The sequence below is a fragment of the Leptodactylus fuscus genome, chromosome 7, assembly GCF_031893055.1.
Source record: "Leptodactylus fuscus isolate aLepFus1 chromosome 7, aLepFus1.hap2, whole genome shotgun sequence".
In the NCBI taxonomy this organism is placed as follows: domain Eukaryota; kingdom Metazoa; phylum Chordata; class Amphibia; order Anura; family Leptodactylidae; genus Leptodactylus; species Leptodactylus fuscus.
The window spans coordinates 78,306,436-78,325,090 of NC_134271.1; the positions used below are offsets into that span (position 1 = coordinate 78,306,436).

The 18,655-nt window shown below is 42.4% G+C and overlaps 1 protein-coding gene across 4 annotated transcripts in view; it reads left to right on the forward strand.

The window, feature by feature from the left end:
• Window positions 1–18,655, forward strand: part of KIFC3 (kinesin family member C3) — a 46,977-nt gene that overhangs the window by 27,345 nt on the left and 977 nt on the right. Inside the window, exons 2-18 of one of the 4 annotated variants that reach the window (XM_075282224.1) lie at window positions 3,331–3,418; window positions 6,556–7,049; window positions 7,240–7,284; window positions 8,274–8,381; window positions 8,513–8,734; window positions 11,011–11,184; window positions 11,351–11,498; window positions 11,818–11,948; window positions 12,041–12,152; window positions 12,359–12,540; window positions 12,615–12,719; window positions 12,813–12,943; window positions 13,404–13,527; window positions 13,618–13,747; window positions 13,852–14,081; window positions 15,682–15,816; window positions 16,546–16,609. In XM_075282224.1, coding sequence (XP_075138325.1) covers window positions 3,331–3,418; window positions 6,556–7,049; window positions 7,240–7,284; window positions 8,274–8,381; window positions 8,513–8,734; window positions 11,011–11,184; window positions 11,351–11,498; window positions 11,818–11,948; window positions 12,041–12,152; window positions 12,359–12,540; window positions 12,615–12,719; window positions 12,813–12,943; window positions 13,404–13,527; window positions 13,618–13,747; window positions 13,852–14,081; window positions 15,682–15,816; window positions 16,546–16,609 — 2,623 coding nt within the window. Of the gene's footprint in view, window positions 1–3,330; window positions 3,419–3,445; window positions 3,584–4,687; window positions 4,800–6,555; window positions 7,050–7,239; window positions 7,285–8,273; window positions 8,382–8,512; window positions 8,735–11,010; window positions 11,185–11,350; window positions 11,499–11,817; window positions 11,949–12,040; window positions 12,153–12,358; window positions 12,541–12,614; window positions 12,720–12,812; window positions 12,944–13,403; window positions 13,528–13,617; window positions 13,748–13,851; window positions 14,082–15,681; window positions 15,817–16,545; window positions 16,610–18,655 lie in introns of those variants that run through there. The other 3 variants (XM_075282227.1, XM_075282226.1, XM_075282225.1) reach the window with 3 other exon arrangements.

Sequence of the window (18,655 nt, forward strand, 5' to 3'; positions counted from 1 at the left end):
ATTAAAGGGGCTCTATCATTGGGAAAAGTCATTTTTAACTAATCACATCCTTGCATAGCCGTTAGAAATGTTACTTCACACTTATCTTTAGTATGTAGATTGCCTCAGTGGTTTCTGAATAAGTCCATTTTTATTCATATGCTAATGAGCTTCCAGCCAGCACAGGAAGTTCCCTGCAGCACTCATCTCTTCTATTACCTCCTATGTATATGTGCAAACAGGAATCTGAGCCAGCAGCAGCAGCCTGTGCTGTATACACCCATAGCAAACAATAGCAAAGAGGATGCACAATGCATCGTGCACCCAGTCTAATTAGCATATGAATACAAACGGACTTATTCAAAAACCACTGAGGCAATTTACATACTAAAGGTAGGTGTGAAATAGACTTTCTAAAGGCTATGCAAAGATGTGATTAGTTGAAAATGACTTTTCCCAATGATAGAGGCCCTTTAAAAGAAGAAATTTCTCCTGTCCATAGACTATTAGTGTACAACATGGTGTATAACACCTGAAGTCACTTCTTAACTCTTTATTTGTTTGGGGGGTTTTTTTCCCTTAAAAATTTTGCTCCTTTTAGGGAGCGTTCACACTACCGTCGGTGTCCGACATGTAGTGTCCGCTCCTAGTGTCCGCTCAAAATCTGTCACGGACACTAGGAGCGGACACTAGATGTGTCCGTGACACCTGTCATTCACTTGAATGGGCATCGGGTGCGTTCTTTTGCACTCCGTGCCCGTCCTTCCCTGTCCGCAAGAGAAGATGTCCGACTTCTCAAGCGGACAGAGGAACCCTGCATGCAGTGTGAACGCCCCCTTATCGTGGAGCATACAAAGTCATGTTTCCTTTATTCAGGCAAATATGTCTGAAATTTTTATGTTTTGCTACTTTTGCTCAGTCAGAACAGTTTTTTTGTTGTTTTTTTTAAGGCTAAGGCCCCACTTTGTGGAAACGCAGCTTTTTTTCCCATTCCTTTTGTACTGTAGCTATTCTTGGCTTTGGCTCAAAAAAACACAGCAAAATCTGCAACAAAAAAAGCTGCGTTTCCACAATGTGGGGCCTTAGCCTAAGATGCCCTTTCATGTCCTCTGAGATAGGGCATGCTATACAAAGCAAAGCTGATAGTGTTCTGAATTCAGCCATTAGTTTTGATTTCCGATATCACTGCGTTGTCAGAGAGGCTGTGCATACAGGTCAGCGTCATCTCTGGGAAGTGAGAAATGCACCCCTATAGGCGTCTACTGTCAGGAGGGCCCCTATGATGGTGCAGTGAAATTAGCAGCCAAAGCTAACAGCGCCAATATCTCTGCTACAGGGAACATATCAACAAAGCTGAAAGTGCACTGAATTCAGTGCGCCATTCACTGTGCAATGGTATAAAGCATGCCCACAGTCTTCTTTAAATAAACCATTTCTTTTTGTGTTTCTCTATTCTGAGAGCCATAACTTTTTTAATTTTTCCATTCTTAGCTCTTGTTTTTTGGCTTGAAAAATTGACATAATCATTGGTATAACTTTGACATATATTGATCATATTTTGACATATTTTGATCCCATTTTATTTGTTTTCTTTTCGGAGGTGGTATATGAACAAAAATGCAATTGTTTTTTCTTGTTTTTTTCTTTTTTAACAATATTTAAGGAACATGACAATTTTATAGCCGGGATCATTACAGATAAGGCTATGCCATTTTTAATTCTTTTCAAGAAACAAAGCATTCTTCATGGGCAGATATCAGAGTCTATGGTTTTATTTGGCATTCTCTTTTACAATATAACATTTTTCTTTGTCCCACTAGTAGACTAGAACATACATTATATTGATGACTGGTATAGTGCTATTAGGCCCCTGCTGTCATTAGAACCAGTCAGCATCCCCTATGGCCTTACAGGCTTTTAGCTGCCATCGTTGCTTCTGACAGCAGTTGGCCATTCGTGGTCCTCACCCTGTTGACTTCCTTCCACCCTTGCAGGGGGTCGTGAGCAGCGCCGCACCTCCCATGAGGCGACCTGAAGCGAGCACTTCAGGACCCCAGGAAGGGCGGCATTTTTGATTATCTAAGCCAGTCCAGGACAAGCTGTCCTGGACTGGCTTAGCACCGAGCGGTGGTTTGGGGAGGCCACTGAAGCAGCGCTGCTCCAGCATCCTCCCTTCACGCTCAGGCAGAGAGCAGGTCTTCTTCGTGCCTACTCTCTGCCTGCAAATGGCGCTAAGCCCTTCCCCCTTCGCTCCACCACGCCCCCTTCGCTCCGCCACACCCCTACGCTCCGCCCCTTCCTCCGGGGGGGGGGGGGGGCGGCTTTCTGTAGTTCGCCTCGGGCAGCCAAAGGGGTAGGTTCACCCCCGGTCGTGAGCGGTGGGAGAAGGAGGAGCACAATTCTGGGGTACTTCTGCAGTGTCTTTTCATGTCCTATTCGCAAATTAGGATGTAAAATTAGTGTAATGTGTCAGGAAGTGGTTAACATTCTTAAAATGTGTTGCCCTTGGTAAATAAGAGAATATTGATATTTTGTCACCATCATAGCTCAATGTAGCTTTCTATTTTCTGGCTTCTCTGTGTTGGAGGAGGAAGGGATATTCAGCGTATTGTAGAGATGTTGTGTGTATGAGTCTTATTCAGGTTGGAGATGTTAAATATTTGATGTGTTAGGTATCAGGTGTTCTGTGGGGACGGGGAGGGGAGTCGCACTCTCTCTTTTTGTACAGATATACAAAAGGTATAAATTTGAGGTCACCCTGACCCATCTTCACTTGACAGTATTATTTTAAAAATATAAGTGACCATCCATACTCCTGAGATAGTACACGTTTTATATGTAGATACAGACACAGCATGGATCCAGTACATGTTTATGTTATGGTTTTGTAGATTAGTTATTTGCAGGTTTGGGGGTGGTCATGTGTGTAAGTATTGTCATCTCTGTGCCCTACTCAAATCAAATTTTTTCATCCGCCAATTTTCGACACACTGCTACTGAGTGTCCAAAGAGAGATTCCAGCACAGATGAACGTAGCCTTCCATGTTACATATATGTCCAGTGGGTGAGGATATTTACACCTATATGATGTGTCATCTATCCCTTTACCTGGGCTCTTGTTCTCACTGTAGCCATGTTGTCCTGATGTGTCTTGTCTGTTATTACACTGGACAGAGATGAAGATCAGTGCTCAACAATAACCAGCTGTTTGTTATATTTCTTTCATTGCATTCTTGCATTTAGCTGTACCCCTGAAGGCTACTACTCTGTCCACTAATGCCCTGCCACTATATAGGGAGAGGAGTACACTTTACATTACTACATTATAACAGATTGTCTCTGTCTCCCCAGGACACCAGTGGCTGCACTCTTCATTACTTCGCCCAGCGATCCATCTTGAGTCTGACCCCCTGTAAGAGGGAAACCCAGAGACCCAGTGGTGAGTATCCCCCGCCCGCGATGTGAGGGAGGGACTGACAGCACAGCGATCAGGTTAGATCACATTCCTCTCACTATTTGTCAGCCCAGAGATAGACATGGTCCCGAAACTGAGACCATCGACCTGCAGCCAAACGGACTCCACAGGATATTCTGCTAGTACCAGGTATACATCTTGTACACAGCTGGGTATATCTCCAATGTCAGGTATCTAGTTGTTTCTAAAAATGTACATCTTTTTTAGAACTGGGTTGAAAACCAGTATCAGAAATATCTCTTGTACAAAGCTGGTTATACCACCAGTATCAGATATATAGTTTCTGAAAATGCGGATATACCACCACTATCAGGTATATAATTCATGAAACTCTGTGTATACAACCAAAATCAGGTATATAGCTTCTCAAAATGTGTTTATACCACCAGTATCAGGTATATAATTCCTGAAAATGTGGGTATACCTCCAGTAACAGGTATATAGTTTCTTAAAATGCGGGTATATCACCACTATTAGGTATATAGTTTCTGAAAATGTGTGTATACCACCAGTATCAGGTATGTTGTTCTTGAAAATGCGGATATTTCACTAGTATCAAGTATATGGTTTTTGAAAATGCGGGTATGTCACCATTATTGGGTTAATGTCTTGTAAACTCCAGACATGCTGCCAGTATGTATACAGCTGGGTATGCTGCCAGTATCAGACAGATGTCTTGTATACAGCTGGGTATACCTCCAGTATCAAACACGTCTTGTATACAGCTGGGTATACCTCCAGTATCAGGCACATATCTGTATACAGCTGAATATGCTGCCAGTATCAGACAGATGTCTTGTATACAGCTGGGTACACCTCCAGTATCAGGCACATGTCTTGTATACAGCTGGGTACACCTTTAGTATCAGGCACATGTCTTGTATACAGCTGGGTACACCTCCAGTATCAGGCACATGTCTGTATACAGCTGGGTATGCTGCCAGTATCAGACAGATGTCTAGTATACAGCTGGGTACACCTCCAGTATCAGGCACATGTCTGTATACAGCTGGGTATGCTGCCAGTATCAGACAGATGTCTTGTATACAGCTGGGTACACCTCCAGTATCAGGTAAATGGGTTGTATTCCTTTTTCCACTCCTCTTTCTCGCCTATCTCTGCTAGGTGTAGCAGCCTCCTCTTCTTCACCTGTCTCTGATATGGGTTGTGGTTTGAGTTGTGCTCCCCATTGCTCCTCCGCCTGGCCTGTCTCTGATATGGGTTGTAGTCTTTGAGTTGTCCTCCCTCCCCACCTCCTCTTCCTCCCCTCTCCCTGCTCCCTCCCCACAGTGAGCGCTGACTTTCCTGTCTGAAGTTTGTTATGGACCCTGGCACTCTGTATGAGGTAAGGAGCAGGAGGCACAGGCGGGTGGTGGGCACAGGGGCAAGTCTCTGTTTGTGTAGAAGCTGTGAGAGTTAATGGCGCAGCTTCTTTAGTGGGCAGTCCTGGCTATTTTATGGTTAACACTGCCAAAGTGTCTTCTATACTGGAATGTGACCTTGGTGAAGCTCAGGCAGTGGTGGCAGTAAGGAACAATCCAGTACTGTGGAAAGAAATTCCTCTCAGCTGCGCTCATGTGAATGGCATTTGTTTCCTTGTTGCTGTCCTGACATTCTCTAAAATCTTCTTCTTACTCCTTCCTATCATATCTTACACCAGTCATAGATAACTGCTAATGATTAACTGAAGGGTTAACTAGGAGCAGATGAGAGACAGTATGCATATATGTTCTGTATGTGTATACACTGTACGAGTTCTGAGGGCTAGGATACATGGTATGTGTATACATGGTACAGTTCTAAAGACAGGTATACATTGTATTTGTATATGCTGTATGCGCTCTAAGGGCTGATATACATTGTCTATGTATACACTGTATAAGTGCTTAGGGCTATAATATTGCACGTGTATACACAGTATAAGTTCAGAGGGTTGGTTTATAATATATTTGTACACTGTACAAGTTATGAGGGCTAGTACATATTGCATGTGTATACATTGTATAAGCTCTCGGGGTCAGTATATATTGTTTGGGTTCTGAGGGTCAGTATACACTGTATTTGTATACACTGTATAAGTTCTCAGGGCCAGCATACATTGTATGAGTTCTGAGGCTCAGTATGCATTGCATGTATTTACACTGTGTAAGATCTCAGGGTCAGTATCCATTGCATTGATATACATTGTATTAGCTCTGAGGGTCAGTATGCATTGTTTGAGTTCTGAGGGCCGGTATACACTGTATAACTTCTCAGGGCCAGCATACATTGTATGAGTTATGAGGGTCAGTATGCATTGTATGTGTATACACTGTATTAGTTCCCAGTATCAGTATACATTGTTTGGGTTCTGAGGGTCAGTATACATTGTATTTGTATACACTGTATAAGTTCTCAGGGCCAGCATACATTGTTTGAGTTCTGAGGGTCAGTATGCATTGCATGTATATAGACTGTATAAGATCTCAGGGTCAGTATCCATTGCATTGATATACATTGTATGAGTTCTGAGGATCAGTGCACATTGTATGTATATATACTGTATAAATTCTCAGGGTCGGTATATGTTGTATGGGTATATACTGTGTAAGTATTTGGGGCCAGTATACATTGTATGAGTTCTGAAGGTTGGTATATTTTGTATGTGTGTACACTGTATAAGTTCTGAGGGTTAGTGTAAATTATATGAGTTTTCCGTATATGTTGTATTTGTATACACTGTATAAATTCTGAGGGTCGGCATACATTGTATGTATATACATTGTATAAGTTCTGAGGGTCAGTATATGCTGTATGTTTATACACTATAACATTTCAGGGTCAGTATATATGGTGTGTGTATACTCCATACAAGTTCTGAGGGTCAGTATGCACTGTATAAGTGCCTGTATACATCATACAGATTCTAAGGGCTGGTATTCAACGAACTATTTAAAAGGACAATGTTGCTGCTTTTTGGGAACCACATTCCTGTTTGCAGGAGTCCGAATTCAGACTATGAACCTTGTACGCTGTCATCCATGTTTGTATAAATGTGTATGACCCCTGCCTTGTGTGCAGAAGTATATTCTAACCACCTGCTGTTTTGTTATGTATGTCAGGCTGCTGGTGGTGCGTGGTGGGGAAGACCTATAGTGCTCCTATCCCTCTGACCATGGTGGGATCCCTGAAACAAGACAGTCAAGTCCTCCCAGAAATAGAGAAGTCTGGGCAGAGGCCTCTGGACAGGGACACAATACAAGAGCTGAGAGGAAAACAGAGGCCGCTAATGGCAAAGGTCCAAGAACCGAGAACACAGCAGGAGGGGAAAACTCCTCCAGGAAAGAGACAGCCTGAGCATGAAACCACAAGAGACTTCAAAGTACAGCTACAGCTATTGAGACTTCAGGCAGAGCCAAAACTACTACGTGACAATGATGACAAGAAACAGACCAAGTGTGAGCACCCGGCAGAAACTAGACAGCTTGAAGGTGACAGCCATGGAATGGGACGGTGTTTGGAAGAGCATATGTTACAAGTGAAGTTACATGACATGCAGGACATGTTAGAACAGAAGAAGAAAGAACATGAAGAGATGTGCAAGAAGTTTCAAGAGGTGAGGTGTGGTCACCTTTATGGGCTGGTGGGTTGCCCTTTATGACTTGCGTAGTCACCTTTATAGTCTGTGTGGTCATAATTTAGGGTTTATGGGTTGTGTGGTCATTCCTTTGGGCTGTGTAGTCACACTTCTTGATTTCCCCCAAGGTTGCGCAACCACTCTTATAGTTTGTGTTTGTTTTTTGCAGATGCAACGTCAGTCTGAAGAGATATCTAGTCTTCACATCCAGCTGGTAGGTCAATCGCACCAGTACATTTCTAGCGCTTTCACTTAAGGTGTACCTAAATTTCCAAACAGCTTTTCATTTTGGTTACTTTATTAACAAATTCTGGCTCCTTTCTGGGTAATCCTGCATTTCTTAATTTTTTCCCTTGTTTCTCAATTGAGAGCTTAAATTTCTATATCACTTCTGAATGAAAATCAGTCCATGGTATTGTGATATACAGTCCAGGGTCATGTGATATACAGTCCAGGGTCATGTGGTATACAGTCCATGGTATTGTGGTATACAGTCCATGGTATTGTGGTATACAGTCCAGGGTCATGTGATATACAGTCCAGGGTCATGTGATATACAGTCCATGGTATTGTGATATACAGTCCAGGGTCATGTGATATACAGTCCATGGTATTGTGATATACAGTCCAGGGTCATGTGATATACAGTCCATGGTATTGTGATATACAGTCCAGGGTCATGTGATATACAGTCCATGGTATTGTGATATACAGTCCAAGGTATTGTGATATACAGTCCAGGGTCATGTGATATACAGTCCATGGTATTGTGATATACAGTCCAGGGTCAGGTGATGGGCACCCCAGTGCTACGCTTTTTACCAGGCAGATGTCTGATTAATGTACTGTGACAACCATTGGGATTTTGCCCCCAAAAATAGCTACTTTTTTTAAATCTGTGCTGCCTTCGCTAGATTTCCCAAAAAGGGGCATAGTGAGGGCATGTACAGGGTGGGGTGGGTTTATTTGGTGTAGAAAAAAACATGCGTTTTTATGTTCATTTGTGTGAAAAAAGCGCCATACAGACCTTTCCTAAATGCTGCTCTGTAATAGCACCTAGTGGAAAATACTGATCAGTGAACAGCAATGCCTAAAAATAGGTAACTCAGAGAACCTTCAAAGGAGGAATGGTTTGACATACTCAATTTCTCTTGCACCTGCATCATGGAGTCAGGAATGATGTGCCTCTGGTCTTTTACTCAGGGGGGAACAGATTTAGAGAAGCATCGTGACCTTCTCGTATCGGAGAATGGACGTCTGAGACAGGAGCTACAGCAGCTGAAGAGGCGACTAGAATGTGAAAATAACCAGGTAACACAATGTCTTCACCACAACCCCAGGGCGGTAGGTTTGGGCCCAATCATTTGTGGTCCAACATCACATCATTGTACCTACACCAGTAAATCTCCCATGCTTACTGGATACTTGTACTTGTGTTCCAGGAGCTGGCGGCTATGAGGCAACGTCTATTACATATGGAGCAGGAGGAGAGTGAGAGGAAGACGCTAATTTGCGCATTGCAACAAGAAGTGGAGCAGAAATCCGAGAGACTTGCCGAAGCCGAACTCCGAATGAGGGACTCAGTACGTGAGAAAGTGGAGGAAGAGGAGAGGCTAAATCGCAGATTACGGGAGTATCAACTCTCTCAGCAGCCACAGATAAAGGTTTGGGGTGAATCATCATCTGTTATGTGAAAATGACTTGTAAATTACTTGGTACAAGAATATTTTGCCTTGTTCCTTCTGGCAGCTGAAAAGTCAAGACTGGCACCTTCTCAGCTGTGATTCCATAACCTAGTCTCTGATACATACACCATTAGCATGCCCCCTAATAATAATGATATTTATATAGCAACAACATATTCTGCAGCATATTACAAATCATAGGTTTAAGTACAGACAAAATGAGACATTGCAATATTAAATCAATTTGCATAATAGGAGTGACAGCCGTGCTTGCAAGAGCTTACACTCTATGAGAAGGGGATGACACAAGAGATAGATGTGCAGTGGTCCAGCCAAGAGATAAGGTTAACAAACAAATAGAGCTGTATGGAACAGTCACCAGCTTATATCCTTTTATGTACTGATCCAAAGTGCCTGGGCATGGAGGGTTATATTTAGGTAAAGGAATCAAGTCCTGTGGGATAATGGGGAGGGGTGAGAATGAACAGATGAGGATTAGTTTAGGGAGCATAAATGCAGAAGTGCAGAAATGTTAGATTAGAAAATGTAATAGACCTTCATGGAGAGAAGTGCTTTTAGGATGTACCTGAAGCTGCAGACGTTTGGTGTTAATCTGATTGTCCCGGATAAAGCATTCCAGAGTAATGGTGCAGCGAAAGAGAAGTCCTGGAGACGGGAATGGGAGGTTCTGATTATAGAGGTTGTTAGTCTCAGGTCGTTGGCAGATATTAAGAATAAGTGTAGGATGGTAGACAAAAATGAGCAAAGAGATATAGGGTGGTACAAAGCCAAGGATAGTTTTGTGGATGAGGTTAATAAGTTTATATTTTATTCTATATCGAATAGGCAACCCATGTAGTGACTGACACAAACTGGCTGTAGCGTCTAGACTGATAGATGAGCCTGGCCGCTGCATTCAGAATAGATTGTAGAGGGGAGAGTTTATTGAAGGAAAAACCGATTAGTAAGGAGTTACAGTAGTCAAGGCGAGAATGAATCAGAGAGACAAATAAGTGTCTTTATTGTTCCCATGGTAAGGAAAGGGAGATTTCTCAAGATATTTTGAGGTGCAGGTGACATGAGCGTGCAAGTTATTGTACAAACTAAAGGTCTGAGTCACACATAAACCCAAGACAGCAGGCATGTTGCCTCCTGTGAGATCACTGTCTAAAATAGAAATTTCATGGTTAGGTTGGGTAGATAGACAGTGGAAACAACAATAATTCAGTTTTTAAAAGATTCCAGAAAAAGGGAAGACATGTCATACAGCCACTGGTGGTTTGTAGTGCAGGGGACATATAATTTATTCACAAATATTCTTGTCCTCAGAGTTTTATTCTTAGAAATCAGGATATAAATAGTATGTTAATAAATAAGTCTCCCTACAAAACACCCTCCCCATGTCTGATATATGACTACACAAATATCACAGGAACCATTTTATTAGTGGGAACGAATGTTGTCTAGAATAGGACAGTGTAAAGAACTTTTCAGACAGAAATACGTTTTATGTTTTCTCAATGTCCTTAGTTACGGTAATACTAGTGAGACATTCAACAGCATGCAAAAGTTTGAGACAAGTGTGGAAAAAAATGCTGCAAAGTATAAAAGCTTTCAAAAATAGAAGTGTTAATATTTTCTTTTTTTACAATTATCTAAATGAAGTGAATGAATGTAAGAGAAATCTAAATAAATATTTGGTGTGACCCTTTACCCTTGAAGCTGCATCAATTCTTCTAGGATCTCAGCAGGAAGATTCTTCCTAATATATTATAGAACTAACCACGGATCTTCTGTGGATGTAGGCTTGCTCAAATCCTCCTGTCTCTTCATGTAATCCCAGACAGACTGGATGTTGTTGAGATCAGGGCCTTGTGGTGGCCATATCATCACCTCCAGGACTCCTCAAAGGGTAATATGATTGAGATTTCCCTTTTAGTCATTCACTTTGTTCCTGAAACTTTTGCACAGCAGCATGTAGGACAATAAAAGAGGTGGCTTCTATCTAAATAAATACCACATTTCTAAAAGATTTTTAACTTTCTAAAACAAATATTTATATATATAGCTAAACACATTAGAGTTATTAGAGTAGATGTCAACAGGAGTCATCAAACATAGTCTGTATTCACAAGTTGTGGTCATGTTGTATTTTAGCTGGTTAACCCTGAATTCTGATAGTTGTGCTCAGGTAGATCTTTAGACCATTGAAATATGTGATGTGTGATATGTGTATTATGTGACCTCTATTGCAGTATGTGGTAAAGACAGTTGAGGTTGAATCTGGCAAGATGAAGGCTGCTCTGAGCCAAGCAGAGGCCAGGAGCCTCCACCTTCAGGAACAGCTGGATAGACAAAACCAGGCTGTGCAAGACATGAAGAGGCAACTACAAAATGAACAACAAGAGGTGGCCAAGCTCCGTGCTCAGGTCAGGACCCCCAAAATCCTCTCGAGCTCAGATCAGGTCTGTCTGGTTGGTGACTCTGTAAGGATCTGAAGGATGATTTGGAGTCCAATCCAGCCAATTAAAAATCCTTCATTTTTAAGAACAATGCTAGTAATATGACTGCATTCATAAACCTCTTTCTATATAGGTGGCGTTGTATGCTTCAGAGCTTGATCTTGCCCAGGAGCAAATGGTGAAGGAGTTCCATTCTCTGCAAGAGGAGAAGGAGATTGCAGTGTCTGAAGCATTTCAGCGAGCCCAGGAGGAGATGAGAGCTGTACATCAGAGCTTGGATGGTGAGACCATGTTGCCGCAAAACCCTATCCTGATCATTTATACACTTCCAATCACTTGCTGCTGAGCTTTGTTTTATTTTTTGTCACTTGTTGTTAATCTCTACATCCTCCACTTAGTACTGATCACTTGTTCACCTAGATTCACTTGCTACGTTTCCTCCTTTCACCTCCATTCTCTTTAATAAATATACAGTATGTGCTTTGACTTCTGTCCACATGGCCCATGTTTTTAGAAATAGGTTGTAAAGTCTGGATGAACTTTTCTGTTCCCCATGATAACATATTCACTGATAATTTCCCCTCTCACTGATGGTTTTAGGTGTCCGCAGGAATCTCCTCATGTTACAACCAGCGCTGCGCACTTTGACCCATGACTACAATGCTCTGAAGAAACAGGTGCGAGACTTCCCAGGCCTGCTGTATGAAGCCATGCGAGAAGCCCGTGACGAGGTGTGTGAATTGGTACATCACATGAAAGGGTAGTGGGGAATCTGACATTATCCTCCATAATGTTGCTGTCTTTTTTTTTTTTTTTTTTTTAGTTTTCCCAAGCTGTGAAACGTGTTCAAGACACCAACACTGAGCTACTCTCCAAATACCAACGAGAACTTTACCTGCGCAAAGAGTGTCACAACCAATTGGTGCGTCTCCGAGGTGAGTGATCAGCACAACCTATCAGGTAATGACATCAGGTCAGGTGAGCGTGGAAGACTCCAGACAGGAGACACCAGGTCCTGAACTGTACAATGCACTTCATCGATCAAACCCTGGTTATGTTGTCTGTCCATGTACAGTTATAGTATGGGGAGAATGATGTGGAGAGCATATGTTACATACAAGTTCCTGTCTTTTCTCATCAGGCAACATCCGTGTATTCGCCCGTGTTCGGCCAGTCACATCTGGGGATGGAACCGGTCTAGGCGCAAAGAATGTCGTCACCTTTGACCGTGATGATGATGGGATCCTACACATTACAAACAAAGGAAAAATCCAGAGTTTTGAACTTGACAAAGTTTTCCCACCCAGCACAACACAGGAGGAGGTACAAGGAGGGGAGAGGCCTAGGGAGGAGGCATGGTGAGGAGTTCAGGTTGCTGATAAGTTCTGTTTTTGCAGGTGTTTGATGAGGTATCTCCACTCATCACCTCCTGTCTGGATGGGTACAATGTCTGTATTCTGGCCTATGGCCAGACAGGCTCTGGTAAAACATACAGTATGGAGGTAAGGGCTGTTGGAGAGAAGAGTATCTGCTATAGTATAACAGCTATACGCACAAGTGAGGGCCTAAGGTAATATTTTATGTCCTTACTTTAGGGCACTGCTGTTAATCCTGGGATAAACCAGAGGGCCCTTCACCTGCTGCTGTCAGTGGTGAGTGAACGATCCAGAAGCTGGGAGCATCACCTGACCATCAGCATGGCTGAAATCTACAATGAGACGCTGAGGTTAGTGCTGCTCCATGTTATGGTAAAGCAGGGTATGTTCATGGTTATCTGTCATCCAGTTGTTTGTTACAATAACATAAGGGATTGAAAAATCCAATGGCTGACATTTCATCATTACGTCTGTTGACCCATCTGTTTTGCCCATTTATAAACATCTATAGGAAGACGGCATATAAAATTTCTATAACTACTGTGGCCATCTACCTACATCTGCAATCCGCGTCTATCACATCCCATGGTGCTGTTTTTCTGTATTCTCCTTCGTTGGCCTTCTTCTTATATCCATTGTTCAGGACCACCATCTTCTCTAACTACACTCTATGGCAGCCATCTTCCGCTAAGCACGTTCTGTGGCCACAATTTTTCAATATCGACTCTCTGTGATCACATTTTCCTATATCTTTTCATATCAACTCTGTAAGGCCACCATCTTCCTCTAACTATTCTCTGTGTCTGACAGGGATCTTCTGGGCTCTGACTGTCACAGCTCTCTGGAAATAAAGATGGCTCCAGGAGGTGCTGGGGAGTTGTATGTGCCAGGGCTGACACAGCGCAGTGTGAGGAACATGCAGGACATAAATAAGGTGAGGACACAATGCTCCTGGTGTAACTAAAAAGCAGAACCTCTCCTGTACAAGATGTTCATATATGACATATGTATCTTTCTTTCTCAGATTCTGGAGCTTGGACGGAAACAACGAGCCACAGAACACACAAACGCTAATGCCCACAGCTCCAGGTCCCATGCCCTTCTTATCTTAACAGCCAAGGGGCGGGAGACCAGTACTGGGATCTGTACAACAGGTAAGTGACACTGAGAGCAGACATTGTAGAGTTACCCTCCAGTGGTCTTTAGAATGGTTCATTTATTACTGGTTCACATGTAACTGGCTTCATCTTCCCAATAGGAAAGCTCTATCTGGTGGACCTGGCTGGGTCAGAGCGGGTGTCACGGTCAGGAGCAGCGGGAGAACGATTGCGGGAGGCTCAGTGCATCAACCGCTCTCTATCTGCTCTGGGTGACGTCTTCTCAGCCCTGCGAGCTCAGCAGGCCCATGTTCCATATCGCAACTCCAAGCTAACATACCTGCTGCAGGAAGCACTTAGCCGAGATGGGAAGGCTCTACTGCTTGTACAGGTGAGATCAAATGACTCAGATGCAGAATAGTCACACAATGCTCCCTTCTCAATATAATGACAGCAAAAGATGTTGTTTTTTTTTGTTTTGTTTTTTTGACAATATGTCAAATGATCCCAAGCACTGATGTCAAGCCACGGTATGAATACAAAAATTCGATTGACTTGAGCGTTGCCCTATGCAATGAGCTTCAAATGACCTAAAACATACTAGTAATGGAACAACATCTTGGCTATTCCAATCCTCTGACCTCAATCCCATAGAGAACATGTGAGATGACATAAAAATTGCAGTTTATGAAGAAAATCCCAAAAATGCAGAAGAAATGTTGAATTTAGTCCAATCTTCATACACTGGAAGAGGTGTCAAATTGGTCAACAACATGCAACACGGATGTCAAGAAGTTCTCAGAAATAATGTAAATCTTCAAAGTAAAGTGAAATCTCACTTTTTTCAGTTTCTATAGGGAATGTTTTTAACCCCTCCCCTACATCTGCCTATATAGTACAGGAGGTGTCGGATCTTTAAATATGGTGGCTGCTCTAAAGCAGAGTAGAAGGGTGGCTAATAAAACAGTAACAAAAAAAGTGTTATACTACAATATTTTAAAAATTCAAAAAAATAAATAAATAAAGAATTGAAGCTCCCCCTTTCCCTAGGTCTCAAATAAAAATAAAAAGTCCCTGCATCTGAAAACTCCTGAGCTACAAACATATTAAATGAACGGAGAAATAAAAAAAGTTATGGCTTTTGGAGAGCAAGGAGTAAAAATTGAGAAATGACTGTGGTGGAAAGGGGTTAATGAAAACCGCTGGCACGGTTATTTTATCGTATAGCCTAATGCTCCATTTTCTTTACTTTATTTTTTTTTTTTATGTAGATTGTGAGCCCCACATAGAGCTCCCAATGTACATTTTTTCCCTATCAGTATGTCTTTTGGAATATGGGATGGAAATCCATGCAAACACGGGGAGAACATACAAACTCCTTGCAGATGGTTTTATGCCATTGGTGGGATTTGAACACCAAGACTCCAGTGCTGCAAGGCTGCAGTGCTAACCACTGAGCCACCGTGTGGCCCCTTATTTTCTTTACTTTCTATAAAGGGTTAACACAAACTGCACATATCGTGTCATTGTTTGACCTGGAGTTGAATGTGTGTTGATTTCTAGTGCATTTGCATTTATCCGCATGCTGTGATTTCAAGAGGAAAACTCTGTGGACTTTATGTGAAAAGCACTGCATAAAGGAAACCACACAATGTGTTTCCACCGCAGTTTTTTTTTCACAGTGCTTTTTTGGTTGTGGGGCCTTAGCCTAAAACTGTCGGAGGAAAAAAAATCTTCCCTGCAGGACTTTTTTTCTTTGCCGATTTCCAGGCAGACACTACGATAAAGCCGCCAAGGTTCTGGCAAAGACAAAACTTTAGCTTGAGGCTGGGGAATCCCATCCACACCTTGCGGAAAAATGCGCTAATCGGATATGCTGCGATTTCCAAAACCATCAAACCATGCAAACTCCCCCTTCTCCACACCCACCCCATTACAGGTGGGTAGCAGCTGGAACTTGCTCTAGTAACAATCTCTCTATTTGTCTATAGGTATCACCAGTGGAGCAGAATATAAATGAATCACTCTGTTCTTTACGGTTTGGGGACAGAGTCCGATCTGTGGAATTGGGAGTCCCAAGCAAAAAAATAGAGCAACTCCCACCAGCAGGCACTGAGAGTTCTGAGGTAATAATAATGCATTTTATTTATATAGCGCCAACATATTCTGCAGCACTGTACAATTTATAGGGTTCAAGTACAGACAAAAAGATACATGACAAAGAATGTCATTTCACACAATGGGACTGAGGACCCTGCTCGCAAGAGCTTACAATCTATGAGGTAGAGGGGTGACACAAGAGGTAGCAGGGGCAGCATCGGAGGTAGCATTGCTTATACAGTGGTCAGATAATTTTGTAATAGATGTTACTGTCATTACACATATATAAAACTGTATGAGCCGTCACCAGTCATGTCATTTAACATGTGGATGGTGTCTGGATATATAAAGTTAGCCTGAAATGGAATTATATCGTGTGGGGTAATGGGGGAGCGTGAACAGAGAAGGGTTAATTTTAGGGATTCAAATTACGGTACGGAAGGGCTTACATTAGGAATTGTGATAGGCCTGTTTGAAAAGATGTGTCTTTAGTTTGCGCTTGAAGCTGTAGAAATTGTGAGTTAATCTGATTGTCTGGGATAGAGCATTCCAGAGAAGTGGTGCAACTCAGGAGAAGTATTGTACACATAACCCAAAAATCAGTATGTGGTGCCCTGACAGCAGATCAAGGAGGCCTCCACAGCAAGTGGATAGTGCTGCCTGTCACACCTGAGGGGGAAAGTAGGCACATGATGATTGTTACTGTGTGGCATTAGAAAAGTTTTACCATATAGTCTATGCTTGTTCTTTTCCAGAGTGACAGCCCCTCCACACGTGCCACAAGGACAACATCTGTGCGTAAGAAGGTGCCAACCTCAGGTATACAGAACCATCTTGTTATAAGTGACACATTATTGATGATGGCGATTCCATCAGGGCCACAGCATCCCCCTGGGAATATCCCCAGAACATGTATCTCTTAGCATCATATGCTGCCTTCTAATATAATAGCAAAGGCACTACATATAGTACAGTGCAATAGGTTTAGGCAGGCGTGGCAAAAATGCTGCAACATCCATCATAGTAGAGTAATGGACACAGAAGGAGCCTCATCCGTCTGTGTCCATACCCATTTACTCTTCCATCATGTTTGTTCGCTTTTGTAACTGGAAGGGGGAGGGAAGGAAAGAAGGGGAAAAAAAAGCATGATGCAAGAAAGCTTCTCTCATGTTTATTACATTACAGTGCACTCCCAACAAATGCAGCCTCACCTGCATCTGTCTTATAATGTCCATCCTGAGATAGATGAGAGCAACAGATCTTGAATAAAAGTAGTGTGAACCTAGCTTAATCGTGGGAAGTTTTTTTTTTTTTTTTCTTTCTTTAATTAATAAAAGTGAATGAACAAAAGAGGAATCTAAATCAAATCCATATTCGGTGTGACTGTCCTTTGCCTTCACAACAGCATCATTTCTTCTAGGTATACTTGTACAAAGTCGTTTTTTTTTCGATAATTGAACACGATAATAATCCTAAGTGTCATATGTAAGATGAAACATTCATTAAAGGGGTTGTCTGGAAATATATTGATAGCTGCACATTGTTTAGTATTGCAGCACAGCCCTATTCATTTGAATAGCACTGAGCTTCAGAATGGCCATGTGACCAATGGACGTGATGTCATTGCCTGAAAAAAAGAAAGTGGAAGTCAATATCTCAGTCCCAGACAATGCCAGGAACCGAAACTAAAACATTACTGTAGGAGGAACAGTGGAACTCTGATGATTTTGGAAGAGTGCCTAATGTCACAGGTCATACATCATGGCAAGGCTGAGTGCAGCAACAATACACAAGGTGCTTGTATTGCATCAAGCAAGGTGTCTCCCGGGCAAACTAGGGTGTGAAGATGTGCTGCTCAAGCTCTTTTGAAGAGGCAGAAATAAATAGCCAATGTTGAAGACAGTAGGTACAGTGGTTGGCCAAGGAAATTTAGTGCAGCAGATGAAAGATACATCATGCTTACTTAACTGTAAAATGGAAAACGCAGAAACCAACAGGATCTCAGGAACACCTATCTACAGTATGGAGAAGTCTGGTGGTGGACCTCATAGCAGAATTGCAGCAAAACTAAAAAAGAACACATACTTTAGACATGGAAACAAGGACAAAGTGACTAAACTGCATAAAAACATACGTATTAGGGTGCAATAAAATGGCAGAAGGTGCTCCGGACTTAAAGAGGATCTTTCACCTACTGAGGCACATACTGTGTAATACACCGCTAGAAAGCCAACAGTGTGCTGAATTCAAACGCACTTTCGGCTTTCTAGTTCTGTGTCCCCCCTGAAGAGCTATAGGTGCCGTTACCATAGCTCTTCAGTGTCAGAAGGGCGTTTCTGACGGTCTGTCAGGAAGGCTCCTCCTCACAGTAGTGTCCATCATGCTAGGTGGTAAGGAATGCTCCCTCGATGGACACTATTGTGAGGAGGAGCCTTCCCGACAGACTGTCAGAATCGCCCTTCTGACACTGAAGAGCTACGGTACCGGCACAGATAGCTCTTCACCAGGCACACAGAAGGGGAAAGCTTTTTGGCTTTCTAGCGGTGTATTACACCATATGTGCTGCAGGAGGTGAAAGTTCCTCTTTAAAAGTCTAAATGTGAAATAAGAAGCAGTTTGTCCTCTGAAGGACAGGAGAGCGGTATAATATGTCTGCAGCTAACAGTGAAACATGGTGAAGGTTCTTTGCAAGTTTGGGGATGCATTTCAGCAAATGGAGTTGGGGATTTGATCAGGATTAATGGTGGTTCTTAATGGTGAGAAATAGAGGCAGTAACACAGATACATGCAATGCCAGCAGGGAGGCTTCCAAGTGGCTATAAATTTATTCTTCAGTATGACAACCCCAAACATAAAGCCAATGTC